We start from the raw sequence: 22,251 nt of genomic DNA on the forward strand, positions 1-22,251 counted from the left end.
TTCATTAAAATAAACATTTAAACAATCCTTTAAAATACTAAAGACGCTGGGGCACCTGGGTGGCTCAGCAGGTTAAAAGCCTCTGCCTTCGGCTCAGGTCATGATCCCAGGGTCCTGGGATCGAGCCCCACATCGTGCTCTCTGCTCAGCAGGGAGCCTGCTTCCTCCTCTCTCTCTGCCTGCCTCTCTGCCTACTTGTGATCTCTCTCTGTCAAATAAATAAATAAAATCTTAAAAAAAAAAAATACTAAAGACGGCCTCATCAACACGTGAAACATCGCAAATACTCCTGTGACCCTGAATCTGGGAACTGAATTATGTCTGGTCATGTCGACCATCACCTAAAAACATGAGAAAAACAATTCTTTGGAAAACCACTGCATGTTTCTTTCATATCTTTCCATTTAAAAACCTTTTCTATATACATTTTTTTTTTTAATTTATTTGACAGAGAGAAATCACAAGTAGATGGAGAGGCAGGCAGAGAGAGAGGGAAGCAGGCTCCCCACTGAGCAGAGAGCCCGATGCGGGGCTCGATCCCAGGACCCTGAGATCATGACCTGAGCCGAAGGCAGCGGCCTAACCCACTGAGCCACCCAGGCGCCCCTTCTATATACATTTCTTACACGCCTCCAGATTCAGTAATTAGGGCAAGGGAAGCCTCTTTGTGGCTTTTTTTGGTTACTTCCTTCAGCTGTGGCTAGATTCCTGCTTCTCTCGTCTTCCACTGGGAGTGATCAGCATGAGAGAGGGAGGCCAGACTTCAGCCAAACCCAGTGTGCCTGCAGCGACTTCTGCCCTGGTCCCCGGCGGGTGAACGCCACTCACGGGTGCATGTGGAAGCAGAGGAAGGACCACACAGCTGAACAGCAAAAACCTCACCATCAGAGCAAGTTTGCTGCATCTCTTCCATTTGTTCCCATCCTCACTGACAGGACGGGTTTCTAGAGCATTTCTCTCATCTGGGACACCATGGTATCTCTGAGTAAATTCAAAACCTTCTTGTAAGTGTCTAGAATATCCTGAGCTGTCGGTCGTTCTGCAGGTGACTGGCTCTTACAGGCTTTATGAATATCAAACAAATGAAACCGGACCATATCGCTCCCTTCAACATGCCCCAAAAGGAAGCTAGAGACGTCTGGAATCTTCCAGATGTCGATCTTCTCGTCATAGGAGGGCATGAGGTCATCGTCAAAAGGCGTGTCTTCCCCATAGGGCCACAGCTGCTCTGGAGCCACGAAGTCCCCATGCAGCTCCCGGTGGCCACACTTCACCAACATCCCGGAGCTGTGGTTCACCAGGGGCAAGGCGTCCAGGTCATTCACCAAGAGGCTGAAGTTACTGGTCAGCAGATACTGTGACAGCGTCTTGGGCAGGTCGTTGGAGTCGCACATGACACGTGTGCCCAGGGGGCTGTGGTGCAAGTAGTTGATGATGCTGACATAGTCCACGGCCAGTTGTAGCCTGCGCTGCCATGTGTTCACGTTCTGGTACTTGGAAAGGTTCAGCGTTGCTTCCAGATTGCTCAAGGAGCCCAAGGGGTGATATTCAGTAAGGATAGTGTTGTCGTCCTCACAGAAGCCGAGCAGGGTGACCACGTGTTTACTCTGTAGACCTTTCAGCATCTCCAGCCCGTGCAGGAAATCCTCTTTCATCTCCAGCTGGGAGAGCCGTGAGAGCGCCACTTTGCGCTCCTTCCACTCAGACAGAAAGACCTGAAACAAAGCCACAGAGAGCTTCAACCCCGAAAACCGTCACCTGTGTCAGAGAGCCGGAAACCCCCCAAGGAGCGCCAGAGGTGGTACAGAGAATGCAGAAACGAGGAGACACAGACCCAGTCCCGGAGAAGAGCTCAGTCTGGTTACAAAGGCTCACTGATGAGCAAACACGGGCACCCAGAGCACAAGGCAGGGTAGGCCCGGGATGGAAATGGGTGAGGGTGCCGGAAGCCTCCTGGGAGTTGGTCTAGAGGATAACTGGGGCTGGCCTGGTGAATGTGGAGAATGGGAAGTGCATCCCTGGGAGAGGGGCCTGTAGGATAAAGGCATGGAGTGGAAAACTGACCGGAAGCTCCAAACACCTGCAGCACAAATGGATGGGGGGGGAGGGGAGACCACTAGAAAAGGAGTGAGTTGAGCCCAGCCAGACGATCACACATCACACCACCACCTGCTTAGCTTCAAGGTAGCACAGTAAATCACAAACAGGAATCGTTCTCGGTCAGGACAACAGTTTTTGTTTTTGTTTTTGTTTATTTTTAAATTTTATTTATTTGGGGCGCCTGGGTGGCTCAGTGGGTTAAAGCCTCTGCCTGGGATCAAGCCCCACATAGGGCTCTCTGCTCAGCAGGGAGCCTGCTTACCCCTCTCTCTCTGCCTGCCTCTCTGCCTACTTGTGCTCTCCATCTGTCAAATAAATAAATAAAATCTTAAAAAAAAAAAAAGATTTTATTTATTTATTTGACAGAGAGCACAAGTAAGCAGAGCAGCAGGCAGAGGGGGAGAGAGAGAAGCAGGCTCTCTGCTGAGCAGGGAGCCCCATGAGGGGCTCGATCCCATGACCCTGGGATCATGACCTGAGCCGAAGGCAGCCGCTTAACCCACTGAGCCGCCAAGGCGCCCCAGGACAACAGTTTTAAGTTGGGTGTGGTTCTGTATTCCTTCAGCTGTAAGAACAGAAGCAAAAGTGCCGAGCAGACTCTAGACCAGACCCCCCGCACCGAGTCCCTGAACAGGACTCCTTAGACTCCCCATTTCTACTAGCTAGGAAAGGCTTGCAGAAGGATTGTAATGAAGAACTTTTGACCTCCTGCTTAAATCTCCCAGAAGAGAAGACAGGCTCAGAAGTGAGGGTAGGGAGGTCTGGCTGCCCCCAGGCTGCATCTGCCGCTTGTGGGCTGTTTCTCTGTGCTGCTACTTACTCACTGCTACAACATAGCTTACGGTTTTTTAAACCAATGAGGAGTATTTATCAAGTGCCTGTAACATCAAATCCAAGATCTATTAAGGCAATAATCTCAAAGAGATAAAAAACTCCAGGAATAAAAATCTGGCACTACTTACAAAAGCATAAACTGGAACTCTCCCATCCATCAGAAAATGGAGGGCAAGAATGGCAAGATCACTCAGAAGAGTGCGACATGGTCAGCAAAAATGCATATATTGACAGAGTTTTCACAAGTCTTCACAGATAACAATAATGTCACAAATGAATAAGTATATAAAATTTCCTTTATGTTATTGTTCTAACTGAATAAAACAAGACAAAATTACATGGAAATCAAAGGAAACAGGCTAATACTTCTCTTCATATATTCTCTTCATATGCTAAGATTCTAGGTGATTTTTTTCTTTATGCCTTTCAGTATTTTCCAACTTTTCCAGAATGAATGTACATGATTTCACATTTTTTTTTTTTTTAGATTTTATTTATTTATTTGAGAGAGAGAGACAGTGAGAGAGAGCACGAGCGAGGAGAAGGTCAGAGAGCGAAGCAGACTCCCCATGGAGCTGGGAGCCTGATGCGGGACTCGATCCCAGGACTCCAGGATCACGCCCTGAGCCGAAGGCAGTCGTCCAACCAACTGAGCCACCCAGGCGTCCCATGATTTCACATTTAAAAACACTTTTTAGGGACTCCTGGGTGGCTCAGTTGGTTAAGCGTTTGCCTTCGGCTCAGGTCATGATCCCAGCATCCTGGGATCAAGTCCCACATCAGGCTCCTTGCTCAGAAGGAAGCCTACTTCTGCCTCTGCCTGCCACTCTGTCTGCCTGTGCTCACTCTCTGACAAAAGGAAAAAAAAAAAAACTTAATAGGGGGACCTGGTGGCTCAGTCGTTAAGCGTCTGCTTTTGGCTCAGGTCATGATCCCAGCGTCCTAGGATCTAGCCCTGCATCCGGGCTTGATCCCATCAATTCTGCATCACCTGATTCGCATAAATTCCCTGCTCCTCGAGAAGGCTGCGTCTTCCTCTCTCACTCTCCCTGCTTCTGTTCCCTCTCTCGCTGGGTCTCTGTCAAAAAAATAAATAAAATCTTAAAAAAAATTTTTTTTAAACTTAATAAACCTTGAAGTCAGGCATTATGATGCCTCCAGCTTTGGTTTTCTTTTTCAACATTCCCCCCTGGCAATTCGGGGTCTTATCTGGTTCCACACAAATTTTAGGTTTGTTTGTTCCAGCTCTGTGAAAAATACCAATAGCATTTTTTTTTTTTAATTCATTTGCCAGAGATCACAAGTAGGCGGGAGAGAGGAAAGGAAGCAGCCTCCCTGCTGAGCAGGGAACTCATGCTGAGCAGAGAGCCTGATGCCAGGCTCAATCCCAGGACCCTGAGATCATGACCTGAGCCAAAGGCAGAGGCTTTAACCCACTGAGCCACCCAGGTGCCCGCCAATAGTATTTTGATAGGGACTGCACTGAAAGTATAAATTGCTCTGGGCAGCACAGACATTTTAATGATGTTTATTCTTCCAATCCATGAGCATGGGATATTTTTCCACTTCTTTGTGTCTTTCTCGGTATCTCTCCTAAGTGTTCTACAGTTTCTAGAGTACAGATCCTTTATCTCTTTCATTAAGTTTATTCCTAGGTATCTTATAGTTTTTGGAGCTATTGTAAATGGAATCGACTCCTTAATTTCTCTTTCTTCAGTTACATGGTTAGTGTACAGAAATGCATCTTATTTCTGTGCATTGATTGTGTATCTTGTCATGTTGCTGAGTTGCTGTATGTGTTCTAATAACTCAGGGGTAGAGTCTTTCGGGTTTTCCACATAAAGCATCATGTATCTGTGAAGAGAGAGAGTTTGACTTCTTCTGTGCCAATCTGAATGCCTTTTATTTCTTTTTGTTGTCTGAACGCTAAGGCTAGGACTTCTAGTACTATGTTGAGCAGTGATGGTGAGAGTGGGCCTCCTTGTTGTGTTCCTGACCTTAAGGGAAAAGCCCTCAGTTTTTCCCCATCAAGAATGATACTCGCTGTGCGCTTTTCATAGATGACTTTTATGATATTGAGGTATGGTCCCTCTATCTTTGTACTTTGAAGAGTTTTAATCAAGAGAATGCTGTATTTTGTCAAATGTTTTCTCTGCATCAACTGAGAGAATCACGTTTTTGTTTTTTCTTTTACTAATGTGCCCTATCACCTTGATTGATTTATGAATGTTCAAGCTATATTACAAAGCCAGAGTCATCAAGACAATATGGTATTGGCACAAAAACAGACACAAAGATCAGTGAAACAGAGCAGAGACCCCAGAATGGACCCTCAACTCTACGGTCAACAAATCTTCAGCAAAGCAGGAAAGAACATCCAATGGAAAAAAAGACAGTCTTTACAATAAACGGTGCTGGGAAAACTCGACAGCCACATGCAGAAGAATGAAACTAGACCATTCTCTTATAGCATACACAAAGATAAACTCAAAATGGATGAAAGACCGCAATGTGAGACAGGAATCCGTCAAAATCCTATAGGAGAACATAGGCAGTAACCTCTTTAACATCAGCCACAGAAACTTCTTTCAAAACACGTCTCTAAAGGCAGGGGAAACAAAAGCGAAAATGCACTTTTGGGACTTCATCAAGACAAAAAGCTTCTGCACAGCAAAGGAAACAGCCAACAAAACTAAGAGGCAACCTATTGAATGGGAGAAGATATTTGCAAATGACACTTTGGATAAAGAGATGATATCCAACATCTGTAAAGAACTTCTCAAACTCAACACTCAAAAACCAAATAACCCAGTCAAGAAATGAGCAGAAGACATGAACAGACACTTCTCCAAAGAAGACATACAAATGGCTAACAGACACATGAAAAAATGTTCATCATCTGATTAGCCAGCAGGGAGATTCAAATCAAAACCACATTGAGATACCACCTTACACCAGTTAGAATGGCCAGAATTAATAAGACAGGAAACAACAAGTGTTGGAAAGGTGGTGGAGAAAGGCGAACCCTCTTACACTGTTGGTGGGAATTCAAGCTGGTACAGCATTTCTGGAAAATGGTATGGAGGTTCCTCAAGAAGTTTAAAATAGAGCCACCCTAATGACCCAGCAATTGCACTACTAGGCATTTACCCCATAAATACAGATGTAGGAAAAAGAAGGGGCACATGCACCCCAATGTTCATAGCAGCAATGTCCACAATACCCAAACTGTGGAAGGAGTCGAGATACCCTTCAACAGATGGACAAAGAAGATGTGGTTCATATATACAATGAAATATTACTCAGTCATCAGAAAGGATGAATACCCACCATGTGCATGGATATGAATGGAACTGGAAGGAATTATGCTAAGTGAAAAAAGTCAAGCAGAGAAAAACAATTATTATATGGTTTCACTCATATGTGGAGCATAAGAAATAGTGCAGAGGACCACAAAGGAAGGGAGGGAAAACCGAATGGGAAGAAATCAGAGAGGGAGACAAACCATGAGAGACTCTGGACTCCAGGAAACAAACTGAGTATTACAGAAGGGAGGGCAGTGGGGGGGATGAGGTAACTGGGTGATGGGTATTAGGAGAGCACGTGTTAGGATGAGCACTGAGTATTATAGGCAACTAATGAATCACTGAACACTACAACAAAAACTTATAATGTACTATATGCTGGCTAACCGAACATAATTTTTTAATACTTTATTATTTTTATTAATATACAACGTATTGTTTGCCCCAGGGGTACAGGTCTGTGACTTGTCAGCTTACACATTTCACAGCACTCACCACAGCATATACCCTCCCCAATGTCCATAATGAACATAATTTTTAAAGAAAAGTAACTGAGAAAAAATATTTTGACAATTTAAAATAAATAATTAAATAAATAAATAAAACTTAATAAAAAGATACACACAACATGGACATTGGGGAGGGTATGTGCTATGGTGAGTGCCGTGAAATGTGTAAGTCTGACAATTCACATACCTGTACCCCTGGGGCAAATAATACATTATATGTTAATTTTAAAAATGTAAAAAAAAAAAAAAAAGATACACATGAATAAAATTCACTGGAAAAAAAATTCTAAAAGGGATAAATCTCCCACTGTTATCCTCAGAGAATAAGATCAGAGATGGGGAGGACAAGAGGTAGAAGGGAACAGTTTACTTTGTACTTCACCTCCTTCTGTAAATTTGAATTGAATGTACTACTTTTACAATTAAAGAAAATTAAAGAAAAAAAAGAAAGAAAAAGAAAGGGTCAATCTGCCTTTCAGTCAAACTGGGACTGCTCCAGACAATCACAAACACAAACCATAAATAGAGTCTGGGGAAAGAAGGCATTGGCCACACGCTCCCCCTAGGAGCAAAATCACTTCTGGTGGAGAACTGCTGACTTAGGGGCAAGATAGGGGACAGAAGGCAGCAAGAGGGATAATTAGGAATGGCCCATGAGGGAGTAGGAAAACTATGAAGAGGTGGCGGCACAGAGAGCCACAGTCACAAGGACAGAGGAGCCAACTGTATCAAAGGCTGCAGAAAAGATCAGTGAGAGGAAGACAGAGAAATGACCAACCCAGGGTTTGCAGGTCTCTGGATAAGGGCAGTTTCTCTGCAGGAGGGTGTTTGGAAGCCATCCTGGCAGAAGACAAGAAGTGAATGGGAGGAGAGAAGTAGGGACAGAGTTCTGGCAATTTCATTACAGAGGAAAGAGAACGAGCACAGAGCTTCCGAGGAAGAGGGAATCAGGGAAAGGGATTTCTGTGTGAAAGAGTGTGTGTTTGCCTGCCAGTCAGAATGACCCTTGGAGTGGGGAAGACTGAGGGTGCAGCAGAGAGTGGACAGCTTCCGGGAGAGACATCATGAGAAGTCATGACACCTGAGCTGGAGGACTTACAGTCAGGTGACTGAAGATGAAGAAATTTTGTTTGGGAAGCTCCTGTTTCCATAACAACTTATGCAACAAGACCATGAACTAAGGCAAGGGGGAAGGAAAAGTCGCGGAAGGAACACGGTAAGAGCGCTGGGCTGTGGTGAGAGCAGGGCTGAGGTTTGCGGTCGCGCATGAAACCACAGGGCTGTGGGACCTCTCTACCTCCAGGGCAACTGCTCGAATGCAGATGCACAGCTGGGGTCAACCAGGTTCGGGGCTCCCCAGTCAGGCACGATGTATTTGTGCAAGACTGACTTTGAGGCTAACAGCCACGGAGTCCCTGCTGCTGGGTCAGTGTAGGACCCAATGCAACCACCATGGGATCAACACACAGGTCCTGATAACTTAGGAATTACTAAAGCAAGGGCGCTAGGAGAGGAGGTGGTCAGAGAGCAGGATGCCAAGAACTCTGGTTACAGAAATTCCTACTGAGGAAGCTTATGCCTTCCAGCTTAGGATGCGGAGTGTTGCCCGCGTGGAGGAGCTGGTCCCAGTGATGGGAAACACGTTACATGCAGCGAGTTGTTCCAATAAGTGACTATGCAAAGGATTAAGAGGCTGCCCTGTGCTGGGACCCCCATGTGTCCCAAGCCCCAGGGCTCAAGGTGGGGGGACGGACAAGACTCATCACTGATGGTGCAAATATCCAGTGCGCAAAATACTCTTGCCCTGAGGGCAAATTTCAACCAAAGACAAAAGAAAATCAATGTAATGGCCTTACAGTCCTATTTCATTTTAATAAACAAAACTACGTTACTCAGTTATTATCCACATTTTTTTTTAATTTCAGATATTTTTTATTTCTTCAAATTTATCAGGAGTGACTGAAATAAAAAATATAATTGAGTCCCATCATTGTGGAAATGGCTTTAAGAGAAAACTGCTCAGGTATTATTGCTTCCCGTTTAACCAGTGAAAGTTGCCATCGATAAAGAGACAGCCAACCAAGTTGAAATCAAAAAAGCTATTAATGAAGTTCAATCAAAAATGGAGGCTCTCACTGCTAGGATAAATGAGGCAGAAGAAAGAATTAGCGATATAGAAGACCAAATGACAGAGAATAAAGAAGCTGAGCAAAAGAGTGACAAACAGCTACTGGACCATGAGGGGAGAATTCGAGAGATAAGTGACACCATAAGACGAAACAACATTAGAATAATTGGTATCCACATTTTTAAACCTCATATTCGCATGGGCATAATTTGTAGGGCATCCCCCAAATCCAATCTGTCCTTAAACAACAATTTGCCACCATCAAAGCTACCTACGGAAGGGGTGCCTGGATAGGGCAGTAGGTTAACTCATACTGGACTCTTGGTTTTAACTCAGATCATGATCTCAGGGTCATGAGCCCTGTGTTGGGCTCCACACTCAATACGGAGTCTGCTTAAAAGACTCTCTCTCTCTCCCCCTCTCTGCTCCTTCCCCTGCTATTCCTCTCTCAAGTAAATAAACAGTTTTTAAAAACAAAACAAACAAACAAAAACTACCCACCCAAAAATATATCCTTCAAGGTAAAGAGCAATTCTGAAAAAGAAGTCCAAAAATGACCTGAGCAGTAACCTGGAAACAAGTGGGCGGCCAGCCCCTCCAGGTCATGAAGACAGAAATCAACGGGGCCTAAGTCCTCTTCTCTACCCATTTCCCCCCTGTGTGTTCTTCACATCCTAAAGCTTTCAGCATCATCCCAGGTATATATTCCCACCCACTGCCCCAGACCCGAATGCTAGGCTTGTATGTCCAACTTCACATTCACTCACAGCCTTAACATGTTCACCGCATGCACACAAAATTGTTCTTCATTCTTACCCACTCAGGCAATGGCAGCACTACTCTTCTTGTTGCCTGGACCTAGAACTTTGTGGTCACCTTCTCCCTCACTTACACCCCAGAAATGATCTATTAGGAAAGCCTACTGGGGGCGCCTGGGTGGCTCAGTGGGTTAAGCCTCTGCCTCTGGCTCAGGTCATGATCCCAGCATCCTGGGATCAAGCCCCGCATCGGGCTCTCTGTTCAGTGGGGAGCCTGCTTCCCACGCCGCTGCCTGCTGCTGTGCCTACTTGTGATCTGTCAAATAAATAAAATCTTTATAAATAAATAAATAAATAAAAAAGGAAGTCCCACTGGCTCTGCCTTTAAGACATGACCAGAATCTACTGATTTCTTACTAGGTTCACTGCTAACACCCTTGTCCAGCTGTGACCATCTCTCCCCTGCAAGGCCCAGCCAGTCAGTCTTCCACCTCCCACCAACACCTCAGCCTCCTTTCCACACATACAACACATTCTACCTCTATTCAAATTGCTCCAATGGCTCTCCTGGTCCCACTAAGCCTCATGTGCCCTGGCCACCACTTGGCTTTCCTCTGACTTTATGTGCTACCTCCCTTCTCATCCTGCCCTCTGGTGTCACTGGCTCATTCCGAGTCCCTGAACAACCAGGCATGTTCCATCTTAGGACTCTGCTGGTACCCATCTTTCTTACTAGAATATATTTTCCCCAGATATCCACAGGGCTCACTCTCAGATCATTCTGACCACCTAGAGTAGTGAGCCGTGGCTCTTTCCTCGCCTTGCTGTCTTCCCAGCACACGTCATTAACATATTTTATTGAGCATCTATTTCTTATTCATTGACTCATCCCAACTAGAAAGCTTCAACAGGCTCTGTTTTATTCATTGCCACAGCTCCAGCACCTACAATGAATGAATAAATCTTTTTTTTAAAATATTTTTTAAAAAGTTACCTTGTTCTATGGTTTTACTTTGCATAAATTCCATTCCCTTTTCCCTGACTTCTTCCTTCAAGATGTCTCCTTTCTGGGGCGCCAGGGAGGCTCAGTTGCTTAAGGGTCTACCCATGATCCCAGGGCCGGGGATAGAGCCCAGCCCTTCACTGGGCTCTCGGCTCAGTGGGGAGCCTGCTTCTCCCTCTCCTCCCCACTTGTGATCTCTCTTGCTGTCACTATTCTCTCAGGTAAGTAAATAAAATCTTAAAAAAAAAAAGTCTCCTTTCCACATTCATGGTGCACTGGTCTCCCCAAACAAAAGCCAGGTGTCCATGTGGATGCATTTTCTGTTCCCTCTCTCCTTCCTGCCAGTCACTCAATACATCCTCACAAAGGAACTCTGTGCAACAATCATTCTCTGGCCTCTAGAGGCATCAGCAGGCCTTAGCTCCCACAGAACCAATAAGGGACCAGGTGCAGCCAGCACACACTGGTTGCCTACAGACAACAGCTTTTGAGGCATCTGAATTCACCCCTTTGGTTTCTCTTTTTAAAATAAAAAAAATTTTTTTTAAATAAAAAAACTTTTAAAAAGTCAAAGTAATCCCATGCCAGGGCTTGAAAAATAAGAATTTTAAAAATTGCCCATAATCTTTTTACCATAGCACAGTTTCTATCATTTCTGTATTTTTCTACAAAAGCACATTAATTTTGCAGTTGAAAATCACATATTATGCAGTTTTGCATTTTGCTTTTCTCATTTATCCTCATAAGATTTTTTTCCTACTGCTACACAGAGTTCCTAAACACACTTAATGGCTGCAGAATATTCTATCAAGTGGCTAGCCCATAATGAACTATATCCAATAGTTTTTATTACTGGTTTTCTATTGCTATAAATAACAGAGCAAAATACTCCTTGATGCATTTAGCTTTTTTCCTTCCATTGGATTAGGATAAAGTCCCAGATGTTAGATCACTGGGCTCAAAGGCAGAAATATTTTGAGGACCCTTCACACATAATGCCAATTTGCCATCCTGAAAGGCCACCCCATTAACACTCAGAGGTAACCCAGCACTCACTCTCTTCACGGCTCCTTCCCCAACACGCTTCAGCTGCCTCACTTCTGTCCTCAGCTCCTCGCAGGACAGCCACGGTGAACAGTTTTTCATCTGTCCCATTCTGAAATGTCCGTGGGGACAGTGGGTGGAGCCCGGAGTGGAGTGGGGAGGGGCGATGAAAAACCAGTCAAGGCAGAGGTAGAGGAGAGCATTCATGAGAGCCATAGAGAGCAGCAGCCCCACAGCTGGGGGCACCGCTCTGCGGGGAAGGCTTCTGCTGCTGTCCTGGGCCTTCCCGTCCATGCTGCTATCCTCTGCAGGTTCCTGTGATGCGACACCAAACAAGAAGTAATCATGAAGGTGTCTGAGTGACAAGGGGTTAAAAGAAGGCACAGCCTCTCAGTCCTCTATGCCCAAGGATCCTGCATGCCTTCGGGTCCTTGGGAGGATTAAAGAAGGTATCCCGTACTAGGTTCATTCTAAATGTTCAGTGTCAGCTGTTCGCACAATCCGTGTCTTGTTATCAGCTCGTCTGGATTCCACCAGAAGTAAGGTGTTTGTGTGTGTCTGACTTTGTGTCCTTCCACAGGACTGAGCAAAATGAAAGCAAGCCGCACTTGTTAGTCCAGTGGGGCCAGGACAGATGGACAGAGGAGAGCAGCCAAGATCAGATACGGTGGGGGTGAGGGCAAGAATGCTGACAGCCTCCTGAACCAGCTAAGGAATTGGGATAATCCCTGGAAGGTACTAGAAAGCTCCCTCACATTTTTAAGAAGCAAGGCTCCTCTTCAGCAGGTGTGACAGATGTGTCAGGGTGGAATAGATGGTGGCGGGGAGACTGGGTCAAGGGCTCTGGCAGTCGTGTGGGGTCCGAGCTGAGAAGCACGCCAGCTGGAGTAAGAGTCGTGAGAATGGAGAGAGGGTGACGCGCAGGTGACCCTCGCACCAGGCACCACCGAGAAGGCTGGACACTCAGCGGCTCAGCTCTAGTGCTGGCGCCGGCGGGAGGCTCACAGTGGAGGTGGGAATTCCTGCCGAGTTGTGTGGTGGCAGAGGGGCTAGGAGGGGAGAAGGCCGGAAGGACCCTGGAGGTCAGGTGCTTGACGCTCAGGGTGCCTGAGGCAGAAGCTACGTGTGAACCGGAGTGGAAGCGTGTCAATATTTTGATTAGGATGATGGGCATAATGGTGTGTTCTCTTAGTGTCAGTACTGGATGTGTTGGGGACACTAGTGACAGAACTGACCCTGTGCTTCCTGTGTCTGAAACGACTGTGACATGAAGGGTTACCTTCCAAGAGTGCCTTCGTTCTCCCAGCTCAGGCCTCCACCCAGACACCTGGGTCACTCTGTGTCCTGGTTGGTCACAGGCATCGGTTTGAAAACACTCTGCCACGAAGTACCAAAAAAGGAGGTTTGCTGAAGGAAAACTGCAACTCTGCACAGAGACAAACGGCAACCGTTCAGATGGTCTTCCCCAGGGGCCCTCCTAGGGTCTGGGCGTCCCCCTCCAGCCCCAGGATGGAGCAGCAGCTGCGGGAAGTCCTCTGACAGCCTGGTGGCCATCGTGGCATCCTGCCAGCTGGTCTGAGTTCAGAGTCTGCATCTCCCCCACTGCTCCCTTAACCTCCATCGCCAAACGCCGATCACTTATTCACTTCACGTTCATGAAGCCGTTTCCCCATGCTCAACCCCACTCTAGGCCCTGGGGATCTGTGAGTAAATACAGAGATATGGTTCCTGTCCTCTTGGACCTTAGGGAGAAACCAGTGGAGGAGAGAGACAATAAATAAGAAACAAAAAATCTTCTCCTTGTATATTGTGATGAGCTTTTAAGGATAGAGACTAACAGAGAGGAAATCCCTGGATGAAGCAGTCCTAGAACACCTCTCCAAGGATTCGCACCGAGACCAGAGGCCCGAGAGGCGACAGCCGTGAAGAAAATCTGAAGACAGCTCTTTCCTTTTTCATACCTTCTCCTGGAGATAGCCCACCCACCATTCACAGCGCTGGGACAACACACCCATCAAGCCAGGTGCAAAGTTCACAGAAAACAGCATTTCTCCTAAGTTCACACTGCAGCTATAAAGACTTGAAAGCTTTAAGGACTATCTATGCTTACTTTCTCCAACACTCCCCCTCTTCTTCTAGAACCCAAGGCTACTCCACCCACAGTGACCAAATCACCAGGACCTCACTATTGCTGAACACAGCAGTCAGTTCGGTCACAGGCTTGACCACTCGGTGGCATGTGGCATGGCTGATCACTCCCTTCTCTTTGAAAGGCCTTTGTTACTTGGTTCCCAGGAAGGTGAACTCTGGTGGCTCTTCTTGCCTTTGTCTGTAGACCGCTGGAGTGTCCGAGGCTTGGACAGACCTCTGCACTCATGCCCTGGGTGCTCTTATCCAGACTTGGGCTCCCTGTCCCCACCTGCTGGCAGCTCCCAGTGTTAAGCCCCAGTCCCGCTAACTTGACATCTCTACTAGAATGTCCCAACGGACAATTAAAAATACTACTTCTTCTTGACAGTAAAATGACAAATAACTCAATTTGGAAATGGGCAAAGGGCTTGAACAGACATTTATCTAGAGAAGACAGTCAGATAGCCAACAGGCACGTTGACTTTATTAGTCATCAGGAAAATGCAAATCAAAACACAATGAGATCCCGCCTCATCCCCACCAGGACAGCTGTCATCAAAGAGTCAGGCAAGACCTAGTGTAGACAAAGATGTGAGAAAATAGGAACACTTATACATTGCTGGTGGCAATATAAAATGATGCAGCCTCTGTGGAAAAAAGTCTGGAAGTTCCTCGAAAGGTTGAATATAGAGTCACCCATACAAATCTATTGCTCGGTATATGCCCAAGGGAACTGACAATGTACATTCGCATGAACCCTAGTCACTAGTACATGAATGTTCACAGCAGCACTACTCCTAACAGCCAAATAGTAGAAATAACCCAAAGTCCATACATGGACAAATAAAATTTGCTATAACTAGACATGGAATATTAATCACCCACAAAAAGAAATAAAGCACTAATACATGCTGTAACATGGATGAAACTTGAAAACTTGATGCTAAGTGAGATAAGGCAGACACAAGAGGTCCTATATCGTAGGACTGTATTATATGAAATGTCGTACAGGCACATCCATACAGACAGAAAGCAGGTTAGTGACTGCTAGGGGCTGAGTGAAAGGGGAAACGGGGAGTGGTTGGTAATGGGCACAAGATTTCTTTTTGGATGAAAATGTTCTGGAATTAGTGGAGATGATTGCACAACCTTGTGAATATACTAAAAATCAATGAACGGTACATTTTAAAGAGCAAACTTAATAGTATGTGAATTGTATCTCAATGTGAACAGATAACAAAAATGCTTCCCAAACACAATGTCTGCCCCCTCCCTACAAATCTGCTGTTTTCAGCGTTCAGACCCTCAGCGCTCAACTGCTCTGTTCTTCCAGTGACCCAGCCCCAGTGACCCCCCCAAGGGTCAGCAGAGCAACACTGCTTTCTCTGAGCAAGACATTTTAGAAGTAATGGATTCTTCCACAAACCCATGTAGTTCTTCCTAATTAATTTTTTAAAAATGCTGCCGTGCAAATTGCCACTGTGATTATGACGTGTTCAGCAAACCCTGGCTCTACCGCACTGTTCCAGCCTCACTTGAGTCTCTGCCTTTTCTTGACATAGTGCCACCTGCTCACCTGCCCCTCAGTCTTCCCAGCTATGCCTGTTGGGGTTGTGCTGGCTGTTCGCTCACCTTTTCCACAAAGACTCCGGGCCTGTGTCTTTCTCTCTGGCCCATTCCCTCCTGTCTTCAGGGACTTTGACTAAAACTATGATGAATTTTCCCATTCAGCCCTCACGGTCTCCTCTCTTGGTACCTGCTTCTTAGAAGGTGCTCTTACAGAAATGAATAAAACAACCGCCATCTCTCTTCTACAACATTTGAAATGACCAAGTGTGTCTCAACTCAGACCTCAGGTCAAGAAACAGCACTTTTTTCTGTAAAGGGCCAGATGGTATATATTAGGTTTAGGGGCAAAAGGTGAAATCCAGTGACAACTGCATCATGTGACTTGTGGGGCACCAAGAGGCAGTGTAAAGCCATGACAGGCCACAAACTCTCTGTCACTGTCACGCAGCTCTGTTCCTGGGTGTGAAAGCAGCCCCCTACATTACAGAAACAATGAGCGTGGTTGTGTTTGAATAAAACTTTACATACAGACAATGAAATTTGAATTTCATAAAGTTTTCATGTGTCACATGATTATTTCTCTTCTGACTTCCCCCCAGCGTTTCAAAAGGTACAAAGCATTCTTAGCTCACAGTCCTACAAACGCAGGTGGCAGGCAGAGGCTGGCTGAGTCCCGCACTGGGTGGTGCTATTCTTGTGGGTCTGTTGCAGACCAGCCTTCCATCCTGAGGCTTCCCTCTATGTAATCTCGCTCACGCGCATGGCCATGGCACTGGTCTCCAAGTCTCTATGGTGGCCTGGGTATTTTTCCTACACTTCACTCAGCTGGTTTGTCAAGGCCTGGGATGTCCAGAACTTAACTCTGTCCTGTCTCCAGCATGCCCCTCCTCCAGGATTCCCTCACTGTCACAAGCATACAATGCCCACTTGCTCAAGTCACAAAACAGGCGACTTGGTTCCACCCTCCCCCAACCTCCAAACCAACCAATCACCACGCCTGGTCAATTCTTTCACCCAAACCTCTCCCAGCTCTGCTCACTTTTCCCCTCCCCCCTGCCACCCCTGGTCTAAGTCTCCAGCATCTCTTACCTGGGCTTCTGCAACAGCTTCCTGCATGAACTCCCACTTCCTTCTCTTTTCCAGTCCATTCTCCACACAGCAAATAGAAACTTTATTCTTTCCTGAAATGTTTCAAGCACAGAAACAACTAAAAAGTAAGATCATGAACACCCGTCCAGCTTTGTCAAGTAACGGTGCATCACAAAGATCTTTTTTAAAGAAATAAAATAAATAAAGAAATAAAGAATAAAGAAATAAAATATTATATATATAGTTGAAGCCCCTTTGGACTCCTCCAGGTCCTATTCTGCTCCCTCCCAAGAAGGAACCACCATCCACAAGCTGATGTCCCAGGACCTGCAGCAGCAGCAGCATCTAAGAACTTGTGGGAAATCTGAGTTCTGGAATCCTCTCTCCAAATCTCCTGAACCAGAAACTCTCAGGTGAGGCCCAGAAATCTCTTTTTTTTTTTTTTTTTTAAAGATTTATTTATTTATTTGTTTGACAGACAGAAATCACAAGCAGGCAGAGAGGCAGGCAGAGAGAGAGGAGGAAGCAGGCTCCCTGCCGAGCAGAGAGCCCAACGTGGGACTCGATCCCAGGACCCCGAGATCATGACCCGAGCAGAAGGCAGCGGCTTAACCCACTGAGCCACCCAGGCGCCCAGAAATCTGTTTTAACAAGTCTTCCAGTGGATTCAGATGCACGCTCAAGCCCAAGAACCAGTTGTGTATAGAATTTCCACACATACTTTTTATTTTCACCACCAGTATGTGCCTATAAATAACAACGCATAACACATCGATGTTTACACACCGTATATAAGTAGCTGTACTGTACCCATCCTTTGTAACTTGCTTTTTTAAAAGCCTAACATTAGAGGTGCCTGGGTGGCTCAGTGGGTTAAAGCCTCTGCCTTCAGCTCAGGTCATGATCCCAGGGTCCTGGGATGGAGCCCCACATTGGGCTTTCTGCTCGGCAGGGAGCCTGCTTCCTCCTCTCTCTCTGCCTGCCTCTCAGCCTACTTGTGACCTCTGTCAAATAAATAAATAAAATCTTAAAAAAAAAAAAAAAGCCCAACATTAGGTTTACGAGGTTTATCCATGCGGGTACATCCAACTCGAGTTTGCCATTTTCACTTGTTTAACTATACCATCAGCAAAGCAAGTTTTGTACACACCTCTTTCAGCACATGTGGGAAGTGTCTCCTGGCATACAGAGGGTGATCTTTCTAAAGCACAAATCCAATCACTCCTTGCTTAAAATCAACTAACCATCCTTCTCTGTCCTCAGGGCAATGCCCCTGAGCTCCAGCCTCTGTCCACCTCTCCAGACGCCTCCTTGCACCCCCCTCTCTAGGCCCTGAGCTTCCCTCTGTTCTTGAAGTCACCCGCATTGAGACGCCCAGGCTCTGGCATGTGCATCCCTTCTTCCTCAACTGTGAGCAACCAGGGTACTGCCTGCCTGCTTGGTGCACCCCTGGGTCCTCAGCAGGTGGTGTGCAACAGGCACTGAGTAAAAATGCACTGCCCACCGGATCACTCAGGACTCCTCTCTGCCACCTTCACAATCCCACCGAATCTGTTCTTTCTCTGTTCACGTGCCTGTCCTCTGATGCTCCCTTCCAGCACCGCCTCCAGTCTGAGTTCACCATCTTTTTACTTCTCCAACCCCCTTGTGACCTTCCTCGATCCTATCTCCACAGGTAGGATAGTCAGTTGTATAGGGCCTAAAGCCTATCGTTTTTGTTTTTTTTCTTTTGGAGGGATACTACTTCCTTCATTTCCACACAAAGGCTGCCAGCATCAGGTAGGAAATTCTGCAGAACTCTAGAAATTCATTTTTTCTAATCTACATTAGATCAGTACCCAGTTACCCTTTTTTTTTTTTTTTTAAGATTTTATTTGACAGAGAGAGACCACAAGCAGGGGGAGAGAGGACAGGTTCCCCACTGAGCAGGGAGCCCAACACGGGGCTTGATCCCAGGACCCCGGAATCAAGACCTGAGCCAAAGGCAGGTGCTTAACCAACTGAGGCACCCACGCACCCCACACAGTTACCCATTTAATGCATTTCTTGTGGACCCTGAAGTTATATGCCTCAATAATCTTTCAATTATCCCCAAGCCCTCAGATCCACTTCTGAATCCTCAGAAAAAAACTCACCCAAAAATTCAACTAACTTTCACACAGTGTCAACCTCACACCAATTCTGTGAGACACATATAATCATTATTCCCATTTAACAGATAAGAGAACTGAGAAGTGACGTAGCCAAGGTCACTAAACTGTAGTTGGAGGAGCCAAGTTTTCTGGCCTTAAACTCACCTTATTCCTCTAAATCCTGCAACGGGGGTGGGGGTGGGGGGTGGGGGGATGTGCCTGGGTGGCTCAGTCGGTTAAGCGGCTGCCTTCCACTCAGGTCACGATGCCAAAGTCCCACATCGGGCTCCCTGCTCAGTGGAAAGCCTGCTTCTCCCTCTCCCACTATCCTGCTTGTGTTTCCTCTCTCACTGTGTCTCTGTCAAATAAATAAATAAGATCTTCTTATAAATAACTAAATAACTAAATAAATCCTGCAGCCCTCAGGTGTGGGACGGGACTGAACACAGCACGTTCACTGTGTGGGGGTGGGGGGTAGACCTGAGACTGCCCACTTCTTAAAGGACTCTCTGGCCCACCCCAACACCTGATGGGCCTCTCTCCCTTAAAGGTGTATTTCTGGAGCAGCCCGTGTGGCTGAAGGAACTCTGGTACAAAAAGAAGCAAAATGGCAATGACCGTTGCTGGTTCACAAGGAATGAAGATTGTGGGGCCAGTTGGGTCAGGAGAAATGCAGGCACTGTTGAGACAAAGAACTTCTGACGTTGGTAGCTACAAGCTGGTAGTGGAAAAAACTGGCAACCACTGCTCTACACTCATAGCTCGTTTACAAGAATGAAAAGGAATAGCACAAAACCAGTTTTTACCGATTTACGGAGTATTCGATTCAAGCAGAGAAGGAACGGACGGGTGCCACCCAGTGCAATTTAGAACGGAATCCCATCTTGCCACCAGGACACACGGCGCTTCACAGTAATTGTTTCAAACAACTCGGACGCTTACTTAGCCTTAAGCTGCTACGGTCACGGCAAAAAGGACGGAGACAAGGCCGCTTGGCCCAGCTGAGCCTTCACGAACCGAGGACCAGGGCGACCCCCACCACGGAGGCCCGAACCGAGGACCAGGACGACCCCCACCACGGAGGCCCGCGCCGACAGCGGGCGCGCGGCGGCGGCACTACGGGGCCGAGCGCAGCAGCCGCCGGAGGGACGGAGTCGCCGAGCGCAGCGGCGAAGCCCGGGCCGGGCCCGCCGCGCCGAGGTACAACCGGGCCGGGAGGCGCGACCCGGAGGGGCCGAGGCGGCCGCCGGGCAAGGACATATCCCGCAGGAGGCCCAGCCACCCTCCGCAGCCGCCCGCCGGCCCCCGCCCGCCGCTACCCGGCGCTCCCTCGCGTGGAGCCTCGCCGCCACACCTCCACGCCAGCCGCGCCTACCTGCGGCCCGGGTCGGATCCGCGGCCTCCTGCGCAGGCGCGGCCGGAAACCAGCCCCGGCAGGGCGAGCGCGAGGCCGCCCCCTGGCGTCCGCCTCCGGCCACGCACCTGGGGGCTTGCGCAGGCCGGATTCTAGCCCAGATGCGTCCACCGCTCCCCTATTCTGGCTTCTCTCCAAACCAGTGAGGACAATGAGATGTTGACCTAGTGTTAGGTCCCCCCCAAAATGGGTCCCCCAATAATGGGTTCGTGATTATAAGAGCGAGATGGATACAAAGTGAAGGTCAAGCAAAGCTTTATTTCGCGCCAAGCATCAAGAATCAGACCAACCGTCAAACAGACCAGTTGGGGTCGCCCCTTACAGAGGATGACCCCTCCCTGCTTTCCAGACTAACTTTTATTGAGCAAAGGCCGTGTGATTGGGCCTGGCCACACACAGGTGGCTAATTGAATTACAATTCACCCCACAGTAGCCATGGAAACCAGCCCATCACCTTGGTAGCTAGGAGACAGTCTGTGCCTGGCCTGACTCACTCTTGTATTTGAGCTTTGTAACCTGAGGCTGGTTTCCAGGACTTGTTTTTAAGTCCCCTGGAGGAAGGGGAGCAGGGACTGTTTAAGGGTTAAACAACAAAGTTATTGTTTAACCTCAATGGAAGCCTCTGGCTAAAATAAAAATATAAAATAGGGGTGCCTGGGTGGCTCAGTGGGTTAAGGCCTCTCCCTTCAGCTCAGGTCATGATCCTGGGGTCCTGGGATCGAGCCCCACATCGGGCTTCCTGCTCAGCGGGGAGCCTGCTTCCTCCTCTCTCTCTGCCTGCCTCTCTACCTACTTGTGATCTCTGTCAAATAAATAAGTAAAATATTAAAAAAAAAAAAATCGGTCCTTACAACCAGTTTTGTTTTAGTCCGGAGTCCCAGCCTGCTGCTCGCTATGGTGGAGGGGAGATGGAACATCTAGATATTTCATAAAGCTCCCGGTCACTGCAAAGCGGGGGTCTCCGAAGGGAGCCTTCAGAGCATAGGGGGATGCTTCAGATCTCCAGGGAAACTGTTAGAAGGGCAAATCCTCGGCTCCATCCCACACCTGGAGGCAGGTGGGGTCCAGCAACTTGCGCTTTAACCAGGCCTCTGGGTGATGCTGAAGCGCCCCAAGGCCCTGGTTTTTATTCATGACTTTGCATAGCAGAGTGATACTGGAATCTATGCGTCCTGCTCTAGTAGCACTGACAGTACAAGGGCTTTAGGTGGGTTTTGGATGGAGGAAAGCATCATTAACAGAAAAGGTAGCATAAGGAGAAGACATTTTGAATTTGCAAAGGAATGGGAGTCCAACCTAATATCCAGTAGGACCTATCATCTTTGGGGGGGAATAATAAAGTTTCCCCCTGAAAGACTCCGCATATAGACACCCCCCCCCAGCCATTGATTAACTAACTGCTTCTTGGCTTTTCTGTAATCCCTCGCCCTTCCCCTGTTAGACCCCTCCCCCAGTTAATTGTTTAACCACTCCCTTGCCTTTCTGTAACCACTTGGCTTTTAGGGGGTGATACTGGTCTCCTGTTTCAACAGGATACTTTATGCGCATAGTCACATAGGCAAGGGGGGTCGCCTAGGTACGTGGGCCTAGTCACGTAGGCAGGATGTTTCTCTGCTGAGTAATAAGGTCCAACTCCCCCTCCTCACTCCCCCTCCCCACCTTTCTCTTCGCGCGCCGGGGTCCTTCAAAGCCAATCTACAAACACCGAGTATGCCTTACATTCAAACCAGCCAATAAGAACCTTGTAACTATGTTTCTGCTTCTGTACGTATGCTTTCGCTTCCCCAAACCCCATAAAAAGGCCCTGAACAAAGGGCTGGCGCGCGAGTCTTCCTAAGACTTGATCGCCCGCAGGTACCTGTGTCAACTCAATAAACCTCGTGCTGTTTGCATCTGATCAGTGGACTCGGCTTGGTTTTTGGGTCCGGGGGTCTCCTCCTGAGAAGGGGTCCATTCCGGGGTGCTTGGAGCCCCGGGGGGATCTTTCATTTGGGGGCTCGTCCGGGATACGAGACCCCCCACCCAAGGACCACCGACCCACTGTCAGGAGGGGATACGAGACCCCCCACCCAAGGACCACCGACCCACTGTCAGGAGGTAAGCTGGCCAGCACTCTATTCGTTGTGTCTGTTCGTTGCGTCTGTGGCTGCGTCTGAACCTGTTACTTGTGAATTTGCGCATGCGTTTGGTTTGGGGTTCGATCGGATCCATTTGTATTTGGCGAGAGCCAGAAGGA

At 47.5% G+C, this 22,251-nt stretch overlaps 1 protein-coding gene across 4 annotated transcripts; it reads right to left on the reverse strand.

The window, feature by feature from the left end:
- Positions 1-572: 572 nt before the first annotated feature.
- Positions 573-20,001, reverse strand: POMK (protein O-mannose kinase). 4 transcript variants are annotated; one of them, XM_044225275.1, is made up of 6 exons: positions 19,977-20,001; positions 16,470-16,561; positions 12,961-13,107; positions 11,694-11,996; positions 3,926-4,012; positions 573-1,715 (listed from the first exon to the last, which is right to left on the reverse strand). In XM_044225275.1, the coding sequence occupies exons 2-6, from the start codon at positions 16,494-16,496 to the stop codon at positions 945-947; spliced, it is 1,335 nt and encodes a 444-aa protein (XP_044081210.1). In that variant the 5' UTR covers positions 16,497-16,561; positions 19,977-20,001; the 3' UTR covers positions 573-944. The 4 variants fall into 4 exon arrangements, with proteins under 4 accessions (XP_044081210.1, XP_044081209.1, XP_044081207.1 ...); XM_044225274.1 differs by lacking the exon at positions 19,977-20,001 and adding an exon at positions 19,544-19,775; XM_044225272.1 differs by lacking the exon at positions 19,977-20,001 and adding an exon at positions 19,408-19,775.
- Between the last annotated feature and the right edge of the window lie 2,250 nt (positions 20,002-22,251).

This window comes from Neovison vison, chromosome 11 (genome assembly GCF_020171115.1).
Source record: "Neovison vison isolate M4711 chromosome 11, ASM_NN_V1, whole genome shotgun sequence".
NCBI lineage: Eukaryota > Metazoa > Chordata > Mammalia > Carnivora > Mustelidae > Neogale > Neogale vison.

Bases quoted from the DNA above. Each gene is read 5' to 3' on its own strand.
- POMK (XM_044225275.1), bottom strand. From the start codon at position 16,496: ATGCAGGAAGCTGTTGCAGAAGCCCAG. The intron at 11,997-12,960 runs GTAACCCTTCAT...GTCGCATCACAG, and splicing joins AACGAAGGCACTCTTGGAAG to GAACCTGCAGAGGATAGCAG. The intron at 4,013-11,693 runs GTGAGTGCTGGG...TTTTTTTGACAG, and splicing joins GGGAAGGAGCCGTGAAGAGA to AGACCCAGCGAGAGAGGGAA.